This window comes from Dreissena polymorpha, chromosome 1 (assembly GCF_020536995.1).
Source record: "Dreissena polymorpha isolate Duluth1 chromosome 1, UMN_Dpol_1.0, whole genome shotgun sequence".
NCBI lineage: Eukaryota > Metazoa > Mollusca > Bivalvia > Myida > Dreissenidae > Dreissena > Dreissena polymorpha.
Window position 1 is genome coordinate 50,623,561 of NC_068355.1, and position 21,242 is coordinate 50,644,802.

At 35.1% G+C, this 21,242-nt stretch overlaps 1 protein-coding gene across 1 annotated transcript in view; it reads left to right on the forward strand.

Moving 5' to 3' along the window:
- The window catches only part of LOC127880217 (uncharacterized), a 39,047-nt gene extending 20,627 nt beyond the window's left edge, over positions 1 to 18,420 (forward strand). The window contains exons 4-5 of the mRNA XM_052427498.1: positions 16,355 to 16,396; positions 16,670 to 18,420. Of these exons, the coding sequence (XP_052283458.1) occupies positions 16,355 to 16,396; positions 16,670 to 18,411 (1,784 nt within the window). The 3' untranslated portion in view covers positions 18,412 to 18,420. The remainder of the gene's footprint in view (positions 1 to 16,354; positions 16,397 to 16,669) is intronic.
- Positions 18,421 to 21,242: the final 2,822 nt, after the last annotated feature.

A 21,242-nucleotide genomic window follows, 5' to 3' on the forward strand; every position in this document is an offset into this window, starting at 1 on the left:
CGAGAATAAAAATTTGGAAAACACATTGTATAGGTTAAATAGAGACGTTGGAGGTTCATACGATAAATGTGTTTTATATAGTCGTATCCGGAAATAAGGCAAAACAACATGTTAATATTTCTAAACGAATTACAGTTATTTCAACAAAATTGTTACGGTGCAAGTAAGAGAATCGTTTATATAAAAGCATTGCAAAATTGGAGCAGTGTTTCATGACAAGAAGATTTAAAAAAAAAAACACACATCGCATTCTCCGTCAAACAAAAGAGCTCCCGCCCCGGTCGATTATTCTACAAATTAAAATGTTTTATTATTATTTTTGAATGATACAACGAACAAGCATAATAAGTTTGTTTAATATCCATTGAATCGATTTCTGCGCGAAAAATAGAAAAATAAGCGAACGACGGCTGTCCAGAGAGGCTCACCCTTATGGAGTTCGTGCTCCAATGAGCTAGACAGTACAATTGTAAAGTTTTACCCGTTCATATATAAATAAGGTGTATATGTAGTATATAACTTTGAAATATTATATAAATTCGTTTAAGCAAAGAGTAATCAACTGACTTAAATAAATTGTTCAAATAGTAATGTATGCATTGTACATGCATTTGAAACAACAGCCACTTATACCCGTTTTTAGAGACGCGGCGCAATATTGTTTGCGTGAAAAATTTATTAGAAATTTGATTGAAAAGGGGGCGGGGTTTAAGAAGACCCCCCGCTTGTTTTCGACGTATTAAATGTAAAACATCAAAAGATAACTATTTTGGCATGGATAATTTGCGCTTCGTAAGACTGGAGAATAATGTAGAAGATAGAACCGATAAAGAAAAATGCTCGAGAGCGTTACAAGACACAGCACATCAACTAAATGGGTCCGGAAAAAACTTTCCAGTACAGCAATTTTTGCTTTTTCAGTTGCTCAAAATGTACACATCCCAACATTGTTTACATTTGGGAAACGCGACATTGTGAAAAAAAACAATCCTGCTGGAAAGTATTACACGAAACAGGCTGATGAGGGCAGGTGTTAATGCTGTGGAAATTGAACGATGAACCAATGATGGTACATTAGATAATTTTGCCATTTTTAAAATGTCATACAAACTACAGAACAATCAAAAGATTTATAATACACACTAAAATGCGACATTTAAGCGCGAAAAACTCTCGCTGTTCATGAGAATCTAACGACTATTTGACAAAATAGATATGTGGTCCATGACAGCTTCATGATAAGTCATTTCAAAAGGTTTGCATAAATAATATAAGTGTGCATAACCAAGTCTGAGAATATTTCTTTAGTGCTGAGCGTTGTACTTTCCATATTCAAATATGGAACAGAGACTTAAAACCTTTGAAGATTGACCAATACAACACGACTTGTCAAATGAAGATCTTACTGGCCAAGAATTCATATACAAACATTTTTTTAAATACGTTCGATGCGTGTGTGCTTTGCCATATACACATTTGCATCATGGGCACATGAAATGTTAAACTCGTGCATCGACAGCTGTGCCGTGTTTGCCCTTTTGTGTTTAATGTTTCAAATAAATACAAAAAAATAAATATTATCCAGAGTGCATGTTGTTTGTTTTTGAAGTAAATTGAATAAACAAATAAAAAAACTTGAGAGATAGAACATACATTTTATTAATGTATAAGCGTTCATAATTTAAAGCAATATTTAACATGGTAATTATGGCTCATTGGGTTATTGTCGACCTGTAATTGCCCAAAAGTCACCCGAGGGTGACTAGAAGCCAATTCATTTCACCCTGGAGGTGACTTCAAGCCGACGCTAGTCGCCCCCGGGTGACTAGAATTTACTTTTAGGTGACTTTTGGGCCATTTCAGGTCGACAATGACCCAATTTGCGTAATTATGTGAGCATATTTGGTGAGTACTGTTCACACATGGAGATACAAAATGATAACCTGGCATTGTGATTATAATTCGAAAGCAAAAAACTATGGATGGCAACGGTTAATCGGTTAACCGGTTATCCGTTTTTTAGGAGGTTTACCGATTACAAAATTAATATTCGGTTACTCTTGCAGAAATGCATTTTTTGTTGAACGCGATAAATGCTCAAATCGTTAGCACCTTTTCCTTTTCAATCAGCACACACCAGTGATAGTTTTCATCTGTATGAGAAACATAAATAGACTACAACATATTTAATGTAGTGATTGACTTAAAGGTGATAGTAATCTTGAATAGTTATTTTCGGATATGTTCGTCCCACCGTTTATTTATGTTTATGTGAGCACTGGAACTCTTGATAGAAACTATTGAAGTTCATCAGTAACTATTTAAATGTTTTGTTATATTGTTATATCTGGTTATATAATTTTGTATATGTAGTAGGGATGTCATATTAAACACGGCGTTGCTAAGAAAATCAACTTGACGCAGCTAACCAAACCCCCTTACAACAAAATAATGACATCCTTCAATGCGATCGATGGAGTCTAAATCATAACCCACATATTTAAAACTAAGTCAATCAGAGCCATTTCAATACCTCGCGCAAGTAAACGAGTTCATTTAGTATCATTAACATTACCACGCTTTGTTTTATTATTCCCGAATCGTAAAAACGCTTCATTTATTATTACATGAACAAATATTTTGAGATAGCGAAAGTAATAAAATAGAGTTGTTTTTTTAACAAGCATCATATATTATCCCATTAAGATAAACACGCTTCATTTATTATTTTTTATCCCTTGATCAAAGTCACGTTTCATGTAGTATGTTATTTGCAGACGGACTAACGCTGAATTTCAAATACCACGCTTTTAAGAATGTTTACGCGTTTCCAAAACACGAAACCCTGTTGGGAAAACTTCAATGTTCGAGCCAGTGATTTTGTAATAAATAATGCGTATATTGAATGTAATGTGACTTGTCATAACGTGACTCATTCTCTTTTCATGTAAGGCAATACGTGCATTCAAAAGTAATCGTTCCCCTAACAATCCTAATTGAACGGCGTCATATGAAAATGGGCCCTATGGTATATGCGGCCAGCGTTGCTCCAGAGCAGCCTGCGCAGTCACTCAAGGTCTCGTGGTCGCATTGGCGTTAATTGGTCTGGAGCTACATATGTCGAATAAGACCCATTTTCGCATGACGCGGATCAAATAATACTCAGTACGTTTGTGTATTCGAATATAGCCAATGTCATAGTTAAGTATAGCACTGCACTTTGGTGTTATCGCAACTTCGAAAGTCAACTATTATAAATAAAAATAAGTTGCATTTATATATCATCATGATAGTTCTCCTTTTCATTTTCCTAATTATCATCAATTTCAGCAGTGTCATGATTATCAATATCATCATAATTAGCAGCAGTACCACAATCAGCAGCAGTACCAGCATCAGTGGCATGCCACTGCATTTCAGTATTACTATAACAACAATTGCATCATACCCATGTGATCAATATCATACTATTGTGTAATTTAAAAAGGGACGTGTTCGCAGATGTTCACATTATTTGAAGTGTGTCATTAAACGACTTTAATAGCTAGATTTGAACATCGGTGATACAGAGCTCCGGTAAAAAAACAAAGACACAATTTATAAACGAAAATCAAAGAAAAGTATCTGCTTAACGAAAATCCAGTGTATGTTGAAATTTCGTCCCTGATTGGCCTTGGCGGACTGCACAGGCTAATCTTGGACGACACTGTACGAACATGCCTGGATTTCTCACAACGCACAAGTAATTAGGCTGCAAGACAAGCAACAAAACAGAGTATATTTGCATATACATGTAATTGTTTATAAACGTCAAAGACCTATACAATACATATTTTATAGGTCTTTGTAAACGTATACGTTTTTCGAATGTTTTTTTATGTGGTACAAAGACAGTCGGTTAACCGGTTAACCGCTCAAATATCGAAACAGGTTAACCGGTGACGGATTTGCTTTGGTTTGCTATCTCTACAAAAAAACACATCAAATTCGATGTAATTACATTTTGAATTTTCAACGAATGAATACACAAGAGAAACAGAACAACAACTTCCCGAGGCATGATGAAAATAATAAGTTCATACAATAAGTTCATACAAATACCAACTAACTCCAATCTTATTCACAACATTTGTAAACGTAGCATCATGTAGTTATAGTAAATACTAACCAAAGATCATTGTTTCCATCTCAGGACGACCCCGTCATACAGGGTGTATAAAGTCCGTTTTGATTGATATACAAATACTAGTATACACACAAAATAACTCAAAATAAATGTATAATAAACATACTTGAAAATCGCTTATGTATCAAGGCTTTTACTTACAAACTGCCAGATATTTCTTGTAATTGAGGAATCCTTGTGCTCATTAAATAATGAATAACATATTTCGAGTTGTTTTCGTACTAAATATATGAATTTATCTTCTGTGTCTGTAAAAAAAAAGGATCCCGCCGACTTTTGTTGAGTATCTCTCGATTGCTGTTCATAATTGCTATAAAAACAAACTCGTCGAACACAAGCATACCAACTGAATATGTGGACGCACGCAATCATCTGTTCGCATATTATGTGGACGTGCACAGTTCAGTACCGTTTGCTTCAGGCTCATACGCAGGAAGGCATTTTATGACATGGCAAGATGGTTAAACTAGCGTGGAGTTCTGGCCTGTGGACAAAAATTAGTATCACGAATCTTTTGGATTTTCAACAAAATTAACAAAATACAGCGTTTAAATGCAGAAAAATAGTATTAAATAATAATAGTTACAATCAAACGACGCAAAGTACATCTATGTTTAACACTCTAAAGGCCAATGCGGACTGCTATACGCTGGCTTATAAATAAACTTTCAGTTTCAAATTCATTTTCAGCGAAATGCATATCGCTGACGATCGCGGAAAACTATGATGTCATGTCCACGTCGGTAATGCTGATACTCTCATAACGGATGTTACTTCGATAACAAAGAACAGCAAAAGACACGCGTGTTCATTGGGTTTTCAGACACGAACACTGTTTGGCCGATTAAGTGTATAGCACTTCGTATTGCGAAGAAAGAAATTTGCGGAAAAAACGGTTGATTATATGAGAAGAACGATACAATTCCATCGAAAGTTAGACTGAACTGGATGATGGGTACATATTTTAATTAATTAAAAGTACTTAGAAATGAATCAGAAACGTGTTAACTATTCAAATTATAAGATGAATATGTTTACTTATGTTCCAATATATTAAATGTCAAGTTTACTAACGTATTTCAGTAAATTCAAATGTTTAAAGAGCCGGATTCCACATTTTCATGGACACTTCTTCAGCCGATCATCTCAATCACAATGGCACTTCTGTTCCCGAATACCCGACTCTTTTTAACAGATATAACACACTATTTTAGTGAACCATAACTGCAAAATTCGCTGTTAAATACTGTTATAGTAAGCAGGAAATAATGAACAAAATTCGGTACTGACGTAAATTAAAAACGATGACGAAAATTAAAAACGAATCACCACAAATTTGTTTCATTGTTCTCATCCCGGGCTACAACATATCATAATGCCAAAAGCATATGTTAAAAGTCTCCGCTATCCAAAGACTCAGTTATCGGGAATCAAAGTGTCTACAGCATCATGCATATCACATATAATACACGCTCTATCTTCGTTCATATTTCGTTAAATACGATCAAAATTTCAGTATTTTAAGCACAGTAATTACTTTACATGCTGGAATAGCAAACACCTTGGTAAGATAAGTAACGCAATGAATAAATGCACTTCAAAAAGAGTATAAAACTCAGATATCAGAGTGCCCAATTTGTTGAGAGCCTTCGTTATCCGACGTGCCCTTTATCGGGAATCAAAGGGTCTACACCATTGTGAATACCACGTATTTAAACAAAAATCGATCTTCGTTCATATGTCATTAGAAGTAAATTTCAGTATTTAAAGCACAGTTTTCACTCTACATGTTGAAATAGAAAACACTGTATTTCAATATTTCTAAGTTTGTTTACTTCGTTGGAATGTGTTCTGATTATCCTGTCTATGCTGTCTTCGATAGAATATTCTTTTTTGTTTGGGCAAATATCTACCATTCTTGCATGAAATTCTTTCTTCACAATACAAAAGGATATAACAATTATCAACTACACTATGAACCGTGTCTTAAAAACTAATATTACGGATATAAATTTAAAAAAAAGATACTTATTAACTTATATTTCGTACGTGGCATTTGTTTTTCTGTGTTGTCGAAGTACCATCCGTAATCCAAGTATCCGCATTACAAGCGTGATTTCACTAATTCCGATTTAAAAAATAGTACGGTTATGAATATTTCCGTTTGAATTTGCATACGGGATGGATGCATCAAGAAATAAAAGGCAGGTCAAGTGATCTGATTATTCAATCAGAATACAGCGTGCAAGTGAAATGAAAGAGGTTGTTGGTATGATAACGATATGCTAAAAACACTATGAGAACGGACCCAGCATATGTCGCAAAAATGTGTACATTTTGATTTCTTGATCATCGTTAGCAATGCCAGAGTACTAAAGACACGTTTCAATAGAAACAAACTGCTACATAAGTGAAGCATCTGAAACTCGTGTGGAATAAGCTCACAGTTGTTTCCAAAAAATAAGGTGTAACACTGGCAGAAGAAATCACCTCGCCGACAGATATGTGGACACGTTTAGATTATAATATAGTCATTTTAAAATACGCACCAAAATATTCACTTGATATGCGATGCAATGAAGCTGTCAAGGTATGGGAATCATGAAGCCCATAAAACATAATCAGGATAGTCTTGTAACCGATCCGCAGGTTTTATAAAATAAACTACAATCGATTTATGAGTCGCTCTGAGGAGAATACGGTCTTAATGTATGTGCGTAAAGTATAGTCCAAGATCAGCCTGTGCTAATCAGGGGCAACACTTTCCGCTTTCATGGACATTTTCGTTGAAATACAGTTGTTTTTGACGATGCTGCTTCAGCAAAGCAGCTCGTCTAAGTTATCATACCATGAAACAAGAAATATCTTTAAAAAGATATACGGCGTTGATGCTGTAATGTTTGCGACCATTGAAAGGAGATGGAATGAAGCGACCATGTATTTTAATGAAAGTAGTGAGTGATAATATATTTTACTGTATTAACAAATAAGAAATGAAGAACAATAAGAGGATAAATTTTATGTTTTATTGTCAATAAGTATTGTAAAGACTAGGTTTTCATAATTAAACGAGTAATGCATTAGTTTCAATAGGAAAAGAAAACATTTTCGCCACTGAAATACTATGAACATAATGTTGGAATTAAATAAAAGATAATGTGTTATAATGTGTAAAGATGTTAGGAGAAGAAATGAAGAACAAGAAGATGTTAACTTATATGTTTTATTGTCAATAGGTATTGTAATGACTAGGTTTTCATAATTGAACGAGTAATACATTAGTTTCAATAGGGAAAAAAACCATTTTCGCCACTGAAATACCATGAACATAATCTTGGAATAAAATAAAAGATAATGTGTTATAATGTGTACAGATGTTAGTAGAATGTCAACATAAAAGACTCAATATTGCTAGTATCATACTGTAGTGATATGATTTGTTTGCAGAAAGACAGAAGTTTATATAAACAAAACAAAGTACAAAGAAACATATTTACACTAATGAACGCAAAAATGGATTAAAATAAATCAAAAACAGATATATTTCCAATACCTATATATTTCCTTAGTATCGGGGGCTACTGCCCCCAAACTCCCGCTTTGTCGATAGTGGTAAACAACTGCGTACCGGTAAAGTGCAATCTAGCCTGTTTTTGTAGTGTTTAGTGTGACTGCTACGGCATGTAAACAATAGCTTCTTTTATTTGTAGAGACATGTGATTCATGCTACACTGCTTCGTAAACTTAAGAGAAACGTTTCGATGTAATGTTTGGAGGATGTTTAGTATCATGGCAGTTTTTAATTTATTGTAATTTACATGTAATTTACAATATATATTCATATTTCAGTTCAAATGATACGCATCCAATGTTTACGGTGATTTTTGTATTATTAGCCAATGCACAATTCGGATTTATTCATTGGGGACCTATCATGAATGAAGGTCATCTAAGGTCAAAAGTGACGTTAAACAGCTGCGCCGAAAAATTCTTCACAATGGCGACCTATGTAAACGACCGAGCCAGCTAATTGATTGAGTAAGCTAAATTGTCTCAATCGGCATACCTCGCTGATTATCATTGATAAAGGTATTAGCAGCTTGGTTCCCGTCCTCTTTAAAATTTATCGAGAAGTTCGGGATAGGAACCAGACACGAAACTTCAAGGTGGCACTTAAAACGCTGTGACGCTTGGAAAACATCAAATGTAGTTATTTTTATATTTGATCGAGCATGTTACCCTCCTCCCAGTTCCGCTGAATGGGTCAAGTTCCCCACGGTCACTACTTCCCCGTTCCCCCAATTTTTTGTTCGTACCCCAAATTGTTCGTACCCAAAAAAATTTCGTACGAAAGCGCTATTTGGTTGTAAAAGAAGGATTAGAGCTTATCCATAGTTGTCGAAAGGGGCCAAGTGACATATGTATTGAGGGGGGGGGGGGACGTACCCTTCCGTCGTTTTAGTATTATTAGTCTTTATCTATTTATTTATTGGTGTAATTTTCCTATATATCTTAAAGCGCAGACGAGGAAACCGCGAACGTTCGTTATAGACAGCTCCCTCATCTTTGCCTTGTTTATAGTATTGTTTATTTATGTATTGACGTCAACAAGGTGTTATTGGACACTGCATTGTAATGTACTACCAATCCAAAGTACATTTGGACCCCAAATACAAATATAGGTTCTCGGCGTGCACATTACATGCAGTGTTTCTATATCTATTTATTTGTTGATGCAATTTTCCTCTTGTCATAAGTACATAAGATAGTCATTATTAATTGGAATCTTTAAAATTACATATATCATGAATTGTTTTACGGTACAGTTTTAGAACCAAATTAATTAATATTAGTATATTAGTTCGAGCCGGGCACAGACGAGTGGCCATATGGACAAAACCGGAGTGACCATCGTCCGAGACCCGCCCGTCATTAGTACATAAAGTTGCCATTATTGATCTGAGTTTATTTATTTATTTATTTATTTTTTGTTTTTTCCTATAGGGCCGGAATAATATGGTTAGGTTCAGTTCGGGCCCAGACGAGTGGCCATATGGTGAACACCGAAGTGACCATCGTCCGAGTCCCGCCCGTCATTAGTACATAAGATTGCTATTATTAATTTGAATAAATGGAGCAATATATTGCTGACGGTATGTGTTGTTATTTCTATCTACCGCTAATAGTCCAACGGAATATTATATTTTATCTAAGTAGCCCGTCTCGCGCAAAAATTTAAACAAGTACAGTCGCACAACAGGAGCGATTCCGCTTGGAGGCATCAACAGTGAGTCGCGATTAATGATAAGTGGGTTTTTGTAGGCCGCTATTACCCCTGCACTTAGTTATAGTCTCTGTTCAGCGTGTTTAGGGCATATAAAGAAAAGATGTTCAAACGTGTTATGAATGTTGCACTGGGGGCAGAGGACAGTTTTGTAATAGTCGCCGTGCAATCTAGTCACCCTTAGGCGCATGCGCGAGTAAGCCCTGTCCTCCCTTTTAATTGGACTATAGATGTTAATCTTGTGTCTAGGGTTGGTTAATAGCGGTAAATTAGGTAAATCCTGTTGCGAAGACATTGTTAGCGTTATTTGCGAAGACATTGTTAGCGTTATTTACGCTATAAATAGACTCCGCATATTAATACACCAACATGTCATAATAAACAAATTGTGTCATCATATGATTATTTATTTTTTAAATGATGTTATCGGTGTTTTTTATCTTTTCACTTGATATGTGTTGCATTGTAAATACAAAAAAGTTATTGTTAAACGTTGGTTTTCTTGTGAACTATTTGCAACGCTTATTGTAAAAGCGGTAATGATATTTTGGGGCGCCCAATGGGAAATTGGTTTGAACGGATTGGCAAATGTATAAAAATATTAATTTGTGAGCATAAAATAAAAAGAAAATTTGTTGGATTGGGTGGAATATCGATTTTAATTCACTCGTGATCATAGAAAAAATATATTTTCACTCGTGGCTGCGCCACTCGTGAAAATATAATTTTCTATGATCACTCGTGAATTAAAATCGATATTCCACCAAATCCAACATAAAATCGATATTCCACCCAATCCAACAAATATCCTCTATAAAATGCGCAATATGTTCTTAATTTGGGTGCATTTGAGAAAAAGGCTTCGCTCGCTTTCTTTGTTTTGAATATGAACTCGTCGAACACGGTTAAAGGCGCCTTTTCACAGATTTTGGCACGTATTGAAGTTTATAATTAAATGCTTTATATTGACAACTGTAAACTTTGGATCTAAAAAACTTCAGTAAAAAAACAAGAATAAAATTTTTAAAAAGTAACCGTCAACAGGGCTCGGACCACTGACCCCTGAAGTCCTGGAGTAAAAGTCTACCGCTTATACCACTCGGCCATCCGTGCTCATATAATTAGCGATGCATTTTATACTTTATATAAGCAATCGTCGTAGTTTCACAAAATATAACGACAACAACAAAACTCTCCGAATTATTCAACCGTTTTGCGTTGCAACGCTTTATAATTTTCAGGTTTTTAAATCGTCAAAAGATGCATACGCGCCTGGGAGCTATTGTATATAATTTGAAATATTCTGTTTTGGTGACTTATAGGCCCACCGGGTCGGTGCAAAATAATGTGTTCATGTATTAATTTGATGTTTTGTTATATTGTACATGTCACGATAATAATTAATTTACTTACTTACTTACTTACTTACTTACTTGCTAGCACTGGCGCTCAATGCGCCTTCTCCGTAGGTAGGTGGGAACAAACAAAAACAAGCCTTTACCAAGAAATCAGCGAAATCAATTTAGCTCCAAGCGGCTTGTCATCAGTCGTGGCATATATCATCCACATACTCAAGTTGAGTGCTGTGACTCATTACAAATATTTTTCGTGATGAAAGGATATCTTATATGAGCATGCTTTTACAGGCTCAACCAAGCTGAACAGTTATTTGCCACTAGCTAGTTATCAGAGAATGTCGCAAATATTTACATGACTTGACGTAAACAATAACAACACTGGTTAATGGTTTCTAAATAAATGTTTTTGTTTTAATTGGTTAAAATATTATCAAGTGTGTTTACCTAAGGGCTGTTCGGAAAAATGGGCCTTCATCTACAGACCATTCAGTATTTAATATTATAATTTTGTGTTTAATTAGGAGCTTGATTTAAAGCTTGCAAACAAATGACAATCATCTGTGAATACCCAAAAGAACCATACATCTAGAAATGCATAGCACATTACACGGAACATAACCAATATCAGGACAATACATTTAGGAATGAACTGATCTACAATAAGGGCATTATTCTGCTAAATTGCAGGTAAAACTGTGGGCCAATATCTGTGACCTCGAATGATGACCCAGACGGCATGTGTACAGTTTAGACTTTTTTATGAAGTAAACGAGTCACGTAATTTGCGCCATACGATGTCTTTTTGTATTACGTATTTTAAAGTACTTGCTGCCCATTTAATAAAAACGTGTTATTAAAATATCCATGTGCTTTCAAAAACTAAAAAGCATACTTTTTCATGCATCATGTCCATTAAATCCATATCTTCGCAATGCAATTTCTGCAATGATTAAACAGACGGAAATTTCTATCAAGTGACTATTAAGTATATTGACATTTTTTAATTAAATATATCCTTAATTAGATTTAAATACACGAACCAAACATGCAGTTTAGATCGTATTTGCAATATTTAATTTGCTATATACGTTCGGAGTAACCAACAAAGTGTTTACATCAAACCTTTGGAGCAGAACTAAAACACTCAATTAAATCCTGTTTACTGATCCATATCGATGTCCTCAGCAGTCAATTACATTATATTTATACTTGATGTTAACGAATAAATTGACAACAACATCCTCTGGTTGACTATACGTACAATCATCCTCCAAGGTGTTATATTCATACATTATAACATTTCACATTACCAAAAATATATGATATGAACATACAATGTGGTGGATTAAAATTAATTCCAACACATAACTTAATATTGGACTCCTAAGATGACCCGATGCATAAAACGGAATTTAAAAAAAGAACATTACATTAATGCTGTTTTTGCTAATTAAATATCGTATCTGGGTGTTAATGTTTTATTGGTTGTATATGATGCTGTACATGTCTATGAAAGTATAATTGATTTTCTATGTTAAAACTAGGTACGTGTGGACAATAAAGTCACTGGCCTCGTTTGTCGTCAGCAAAAGTTGTTATCTGGATCTCGGGCGGACAGCTAGGCGGACGGGCGAACGTACGACAGACTGACGAACGGACAGACAGACAGTTTTTCCCACTTATTTGACATATTATTCCTAAATGAGACCTTCACAGTGACCGAAGACATGGAAACGAATTAAAAATTGAACGGTGCATTTTTTACATTGTGATATTTCTAACGCCCCCAGTTGATCTTCCTAAACTGTTAACGTGGTAAAAGTTTGTACATCACAAGTTATAAAGCAAAACAGCACAAACACTTAAACACCTCAAACAAAGGTTTGATTAAGACAGTTGAACATAACATATTGAACTTAAAATAATTATATCAATAGCTTGCGGGTTTTTTTATAAATATATTTAACCGCAAAATGTTTACTTATATAAGATTAGTTTTCTGTTTTGTTTCGTTACCATACCATACATTTGAGTCATTCATATCTTTTAAATGTGTTTTCTAAATACGATTTGGAAATATATTTAAAAAAAATTATAGTTATTGGCAGCATTACACAATTTTTTGGTCATTTATTTGGTTTAGTAAAGTAACATCCTTAATAATAATTGTGTTCACATGCCGTTGGATAAAGCATATAGTTGGTTTAAACATATGATGCTTGTAGTGGACAACATGAGCTTAACAAATGTGCATACAACGTCGTTTAGGTCACGAAAATCCAATACTGCATTGAAAATTGAAGTAATAATTATCCAGGTACGTTTAGAAATTAAAAAAAACTTTAAACTTCCAATCGACAGATTCCAATCGACTTTAGAACAATGTGAGAACCTATCAAGAGGCAATGCTCATCGAACATAGTACTTCAATTAGTTTTCTGTGTGAATTTATGTACAGTTTTATTTTTTGTCAATTTTAAATAATTACAAAACCATTCAGTTAAATTACTATAAAGCCGTGTACATAAATATATTATACGCAAGATGTAATCAAATTGACGGATGACACATTTTAATCGCTTGTTTCTATTTTAAACTAAGCGTGTTTTCAATTAAAAAATCCATTTACATATTTTGGGGGTAATGGTAGGTAATGTCGTATCAAACGTTCCATCTAGGTAGAAACCCTCTCGGCCTGTTTTTGATTGGCTGACTGTGTTGATTGGTTTATTGCGATGATCAAAGATACAGTGAACTGAAGGGTCGTGAACTGAAGGATGTAGTTCATTGCTTTTCTACGCGTAAACATCCGGGATGGAAACGTATAAAAAGATGTTCACAATTCATAAACAATATTGGTTAAACAAGAAGCAGAAAATTTTGAAGGAATACTATGAAGGTAGATTATTAACATTTTTTTTCCACTTAAATTTAAGGCTATTTATTTTACATTGATTTGTAAAGGGTTTGCAATAGAAATAAGTCTCTTGAATCTATTAGGCTTTAATGGGATTTGTTCAACATATAATTTGTTTGCGATTAGTTGATAATGAAATGATATGAAGGTAACCCGATATAAATACAGTTCTGCGTTTTTATATTAAAAAAATCGAATGTATATACGTTCTTGAATATTTTCCAATAATTTAATGTCGAAGCATTATTGTCAAAATGATTTATCACACATAAACTAACGTATCATGTAAACAGGAACGAGAATAAGCGTCGTATTATTTACAGACTGGAACATGTGTATTGGTGGTGTTGGTGACGCTGGCTTTGGTGACCTTGACTGAAGGGCACGGTAAACCACCGAAAAAAGGTATGGAAAACGTAACGAATCGGTATGTGATATCGGCATGGAAATTTAATGTTGTTTTGGTGGTTCTTAATTGTGTATTGTATGTTTGTTAATTTGATGTCATGTTAAACAGAATGTCAGTCAAAGCACGGCGGTCTATTATCCTACACTAATTATTCCTTGGTTAACTGGTTTACCAGAACTAAATGCAAAAAATATGTCTGTAACTGCTAACTGCACTAAGTGAATGGCTATAGAACTGTGCGCTCGGTGTGGTGCATTATAAATTTCCACAAATATGATATAAATTATAACACATACTACTCCTTAATTTAATGTTTGTGAGCTTCTTTTTCTACCTACCAACGATAAGCATCTTGAACTGTTGTTATTATTTTTATTATTATTATTATTATTATTATTATTGTCATTATTATTGCTGCTGTTGTTATCGTTCGTGCTGTTTTGATTTTCGCGGCTACAGCTTTTAATGCTTGTCAATGCTTTCCGTTCATTTTATTCGGCTTATTAAACGAGTAAATTCGAAATTCACATAAAGATGCCCTAAGTTTTTTCCTACCCGGTTGTAGGTAAATGTCGGAAAGTCTCATGCAAGCCGATGAGATGCAGAGGTGCATATGTGCCAAAAGGACAATGTTGCCCCGTGTGTCCATCAGGTATATATACGAATAACATACGTGGAATTAATCATTAGTCCGCGCATTTTTCTCTAAATAATGCAATTAACAGACTGATGAACAGATTAAAATCAATGTACCTTTTCATCAATTAAGTACCCATATAATATGTTTAAATGAAAGTTTTATTTCAACTGCACCGACATTGAAGGCAAATGTATTGAATATGTGCCTTTACTTGCAGATAAATGTAGATTTGTACGCTGTAAGCAAGTTCAGTGCAAAAATGCGTACATTCCACCTGGCCAATGCTGTCCAGTCTGCCCTAAAGGTAATACATTTAATGTTCGTTTTGTTGCTAAAAATGTTATAATGATAATCTCTCTAGATAATATATCGCTCACCGGGAAAATGCGTGTCTTTTTTACCCGTTCGAATTTGTGTACATTCGTCATTACTATTATCCACTCTCCAATAATGTCCCCTATATCGTTAAACCATATCGCAGTCAGAATTGCTGTGATTCATTCACTGTAATAATCAAACATCAGTAGTATGGAGTAGTTTACATGGGGCATAATCTATACACTCCACATATTTTTAAAACATTTTTTAAAATCGTAAATCTTTATACTATTTGCCATTTTTCATTAATAATTATCATTTTGCTGTGTTACTACAGCTTTTCAGTATATTCAAACGAATCCCATAGAGAATTAACTATTATAGACTATTTTGATCTGAAAAAAAAAATACACTCGGACCTAAAATTTTCTCACCTCAGTAATATCGAACTTTTCCCTTGACCTTTACTTTTCTCCTACATCAAAAACTTTTCTCCCTTGACATTTATTTTTCTCCTATATCCGAAACTGTTCTTCCTTGACGTCAACTGTTCTACACTCTCCGTAACACTAATCCGCAAGAGATTATGTACATTATCTCCCCTGCTGGAAGAGCTTGAAACTTCACTTTGTTTGTATTATTATCCCCTTTATTGTTTCCTCTTGAACTTAACTATTCCACTATACACTGAACAATAAGATTATTCCCAATTGTCCAACCACATACTAATGAACTACGGTCTTCGAAAATGTCTACATTGTTCAGTTTCTATTTTTCAAAATCACCCAAATAACTTTATCAAATTCTTCACATCAATTCGGTTTAACAATAGAGCCAGAAATGTTCATCCAAATGTTGTTAATATTCTAGTATTCTAGAAAAGGTATATCGTACATTTCCTACGTTAAGTATATTTATTTAGTTTTTAATAAAGTGTATGCAACCATGCAAAATAATAATTATGCCATTGTTTATTACTTTCGATTATTTTTACTTATTTTGAAAGTATTGCTCAATAGTTCGTATTAAATTCAGAAAAAAATGACACATTATTGAAAACCATGTTAATATTTATTAAAGGTCTTTAAAACAGTTGTATTATATTAAGACTTGTATTTCGGCCTGATACAGGGCTGCCTGATATATATTATGGTCTTAAGCCAATTTTATTTACATTCATCAGTTCATCAATTTTCATTTTGAAAGGTTTTTCATAAATTCATAAATTCTATTTCATTTTAGACCCGCTGTGTGATAACAGTTTCATAAGACCGTGGTCAGAAGGTAAATATATTAATGTATTACTTCTTCTAGTGATATATGTGCATGTACATTTTAATATTACACATTAATTTCATTTCCGTACATAACATGTCTTTCTTAGTAAGGTCAGCTGCATTAACACTAATAACATTTTTTTTTTGTATTGTGAAAATATTAATGCAATACTTATCACTTGAATTTGCTTGATTCAAAATAAGAATGTGCCATAATATTTGGATGATTCTACAAAACTCGATCGTGAATCATAAACATGAACTATATTCTGTATTTCAGAGTACAAATCATCCAGAATCCCAGCGAACCGAACGCTGGTCGGCGACTGTACCTATGACGTAGGAACCTGCCCCGCCGGGACATGTCGATACAACATCTACCGCCATAAAACCTGCCCCGATGATGGAATCATATGTCCCGTCGAGGAAATTCGCAATGTTGACTGCGGGTTGTTTGGGAATAAAGAGGTATCCTACGTCACCAGCTGTGCATGCTGCAAAGATAACGGTATAACAGTTGTCGGAAATGTGAAGGACAGCTTGACTTTGGCACCACTTTCTGGCATGTCCGTTAGTATCGATATGAATGGGAAAGGTGTCTCCGACGGCACGGGGTTGTTTAAGGTCTCAATACCAGCCGCAACACAGGTCGTGATACAAGTGACGGATCCATCGGGAAAGTACATAGCGGCTGTTAAAGTGATTGATCTTCCTGCGACATACAGAGGTACACTATACGTAGAAATCAAAATGATCAAAGCGGCTAACCCAGTAACTGTTAACCCCAATGTGGACAACACACTTTCAATTTCGGATGACCCTCAAAATTTAGATCAGGGAGTGGCTCAGCTTTTCATCTCAGCCAACTCCATCACGGATATGGCGGGAAATCCCTACAGCCAGTCAGTACAAATTAGCATTACTGCACCTAGTGTCAATGACCCGTTAACTGATGAAATCGGTCAGTTTCTTACCTTTGATGGGGAACCTCTACTCTCGGATGGCATTCTCAACGTCAATCTAAGAACAGAATCAGGTGATCCATTGACCGGTCAAGTCGTCTTCAGGGTACGTCAGGGAATGGCTCTTTGGCTACTAGATGAAGCTACCGGACGATGGGTATTAGCTCCAACAACAAATGCTAATCGTCGAAAACGACAGATAAGTCTTACCGATGATTTGCTGACACAGATAAATACCGGAAACTGGTATAACATTGACAAGATACCGGGAGTACCCAGGTGCTACTTTAAAGCGAGAGTCTTTTACGCGAACCCAGCTGATGCTTCCAATCCAGCCACATTCACTCCAGGGGTCGTTGCCTATACACCAAACAACGAAAGGCTGAGACTCTACTTCCCGTATACAATCGATCTTGATAACACGTGCTTCGAGGTTCGATGCATTGACTTTAATCCAGATAATCCAACCAATGTTCTTGTCGGATTCATTAATCTTAAATCAACGGAAACAGTTTCGGTTGGTGGGATCCCTATTCCAGTAACAACGAACTTAAAACCAAAACAACTGCCGAATTACTCCCCAGTGATTGAAGCGGCGCACACTGCTATAAATTATGAAGTCTTACCTAACGAAAAAGATATCTTCATCAATTTTATTTCCAATTCAAATGGTGGATTCTACCAAGACTTATCAACATGCCAGAACTCGAATATCAACCAGCCAGCGTTCCATTTCATCAAGCCCAGCCTCCCAGCATATGAGCCCATACCAGACGGTACAAATCTGTGTACTGCACGAATAAAATTCACTGACGGGTATAATTTTTCGCCCACAATCGATGACCTTCCGAACATGCCTGCCATCACAGCAACAAGTGCATGGTCCACGGCGGGATCTAACTACTACTTCACCTTCTCCACTACAATTCAGAAGGCAAATGACGGTGTGCAGGATTTTTACTATGCTTGTATTCAGTACCGATGCAGTGAAGGTCTCGAGAACACAACTGTCTATTTGAATATCGATATTCCAACGGTGGATATTTCAACAACAACATGAACAACGTAACAGAAGAAGCGGCATTCTATTGCTATGGACCTTGTAGCGGGACGCTATGTGAACAATCATTGTATCAGTCAAGCATCGAAGGCGCGTTTATTGCACCGGAACTCGTACCTGGACAAAATGGTCCTGACTTCTATGATGGAACGGATATTGCAGATTGTGCAAACAGGAGTTCGATTGAAACATTCGCGTTCTCGTTCTACTGCTATGCCTATCGTAAACAACGGCCTGAGTCGACCATTTCAAGCACAAGACCTATCACCACCACCGTCGACGCCACCGCCACCGTCGACGCCACCGCCACCGCCGACGCCACCGCCACCATCGACACCACCGCCACCGTCGACGACACCGCCACCGCCACCGTCGACGCCACCGCCACCGTCGACGCCACCGCCACCATCGACACCACCGCCACCGTCACCGTCGACGACACCGCCACCGCTACCGTCGACGCAACCGCAACCGTCGACGCCACCGCCACTTCCACCGAGCCATTTTCAACAATCTTTTAAAAAAGTCTAAATTTGCAATGAGAAAGTTATGTTTAGAAAAAAAACACGAAATATATCTGACATTAAACGAAAATAATTTCATTTTTTGAGAGGCAATAAAATATACAAAAAACACAAATTGATTAATAAAACATTTATGTTATAATTTCATATGTTTGCACATTGCATGTTTGCCCCATGTATTAAATGTACATGAAAAACATAACAGACATTGACAGTTGTTTGTTTTCGTCTCGATTTTGTTTTATTTTAAGAGAGATGGATATATATAAGTTCAAAGTTACTTCTTTTTTTTTTAAACGAATCCGAAATGTTCAGTGAGGAACCGAACTGGAGCTAACATGACTTTACCGAGAATGCGTGTAATTGAAAGTTTCGGGCAGATGCAGTTTTGTCAAAAAGATATAAACATACATGTTTATATACAGGTGTATTTTTTGTGTTTAAAATCACGAACGAGAATAAACCAGATATCGACATAGGTTATATGTCCGAACATATCCTTGCTAGACTTATGATTTAACCGTTTAACATTTTTTTTAGGAAAATGACAAGAAAATGAAAACTGACACAAAACATAAGTGGAATAACACAACATTTAATGAAGAGAGAGCCATGAGTCTTTTACACGTGTCGACTAATAACAATCTCTTCTCATGCATGAACTTACGAAGTTTGAAATTGATATATTTAGGTATTTTGAAGGTATGTTACAAAACAAGTTTACCATATAAGGACAATAATCAAACAGGAATAATGAAAATATAAATAACACTACATACGTTGAATGAGTATTCCTTCTGAGTGCCGTCCTCCTTTAAACCATATATCAATTCATGAAGTCATTGTTACCTAAGTTGTCGCGGGAATCCAAACCAAATATCCTCATATCAAGTTTTAAGTTTATTAAAGTATTATATATCAGAGTAAAAACGTTATCCTCTGATAAAATATACAAAAGTCGGGCAATATGACGAAAAGACGGACAGTTAGGCAAGTCGAATCCATAATACCTCTAACATTTTTATTGCGAGTAAATTTAAAAAAAACACACGAGTAAAATATTGCATAGGTACACTAAAGATGTTGGAGGTTCATAGGATAAATTTGTTTTATATAATCGTATCCAGAAATAAGGCCAAACAATCTACTTATATTTCTGAACGAATTACAATTAGTTAAGCAAATATGTTAAAGTGCAAGTCAGTGAATTGTTTGTTTAAATTCATCGCAAAATTGAACCAGTGTTTCATGACAAGGAGATTTCTATAAACAAATACATTTTCCGCAGAACACAAAAGGTCATTCTCTGGTCGATTATTCTTCAAATCAAATTGTTTTTAAATATTATTTTCATCCTACAACCAACATGCATACTAATATTTTTTTAATATCCAACGAATTGATTCTCCGCGAAAAAAGAGAAAAATAATATGTTGTTTATGTGTTGCCAACGACGACTGATTACAGCGGATTTCTTTTATGGAGTATGGAGTTCGTGATCATGTGAGCTAGACATTACAGTCGTAAAGTTTTACCCAGTCATATATAAAAAATTTGTATTTGTATAATATAACTTTGAAATAATAATATATCAATTCGTTTTAGCGAAGACTTATCGACTTAATTCAATATCATGCAGGGTATATACAGTCCGCTTCGATTCATATACAAATATTAGTATACACACAACATTTCACAAAATAAATGTATAATAAACATACTTGAAAACCGCATCTATATCAATGCTTTTTCTTTCAAACTGCCAGATATTTACTGTAATTGAGGAATCATTGTGCCCATTAAATAATGAATAATATATTTCGAGTTGTTTTCGTACTGATTGCATGAATGAATCTTTTGTTCCTGTAAAAAAATAAAATAGGATCCCGCCGAATTTTGTTGAGTATCTCTCGATTGCTGTTCATAATTTTTATACAAAACAAACTCGTAGAAAACAAGCATACCAACTGAATATGTGGACTCACGAAATCATCTGTTCGCGTATTATGTGGACGTGCACAGTTCATTACCGTTTGATTCAGGCTCATACGCAGGTAGGCATTTTATGACATGGAAAGATAGTTAAACGATCGTGGAATTCTGGCCTGTGGGCACAAATTAGTATCAAGAATCGTTTGGATATTTAACACAATTAACAAGCTACTTGCATGAATAATGCGTAGTTTTTCCGGCGTTTCAAACAACGTTTAAAGGCAGAAAAATGGTATTAAATAATTATAATTATAACCTAAAATACCTCTAATCTTAACATTTAAAGGCCTCAGATAGACTTTTATGAAATGATTT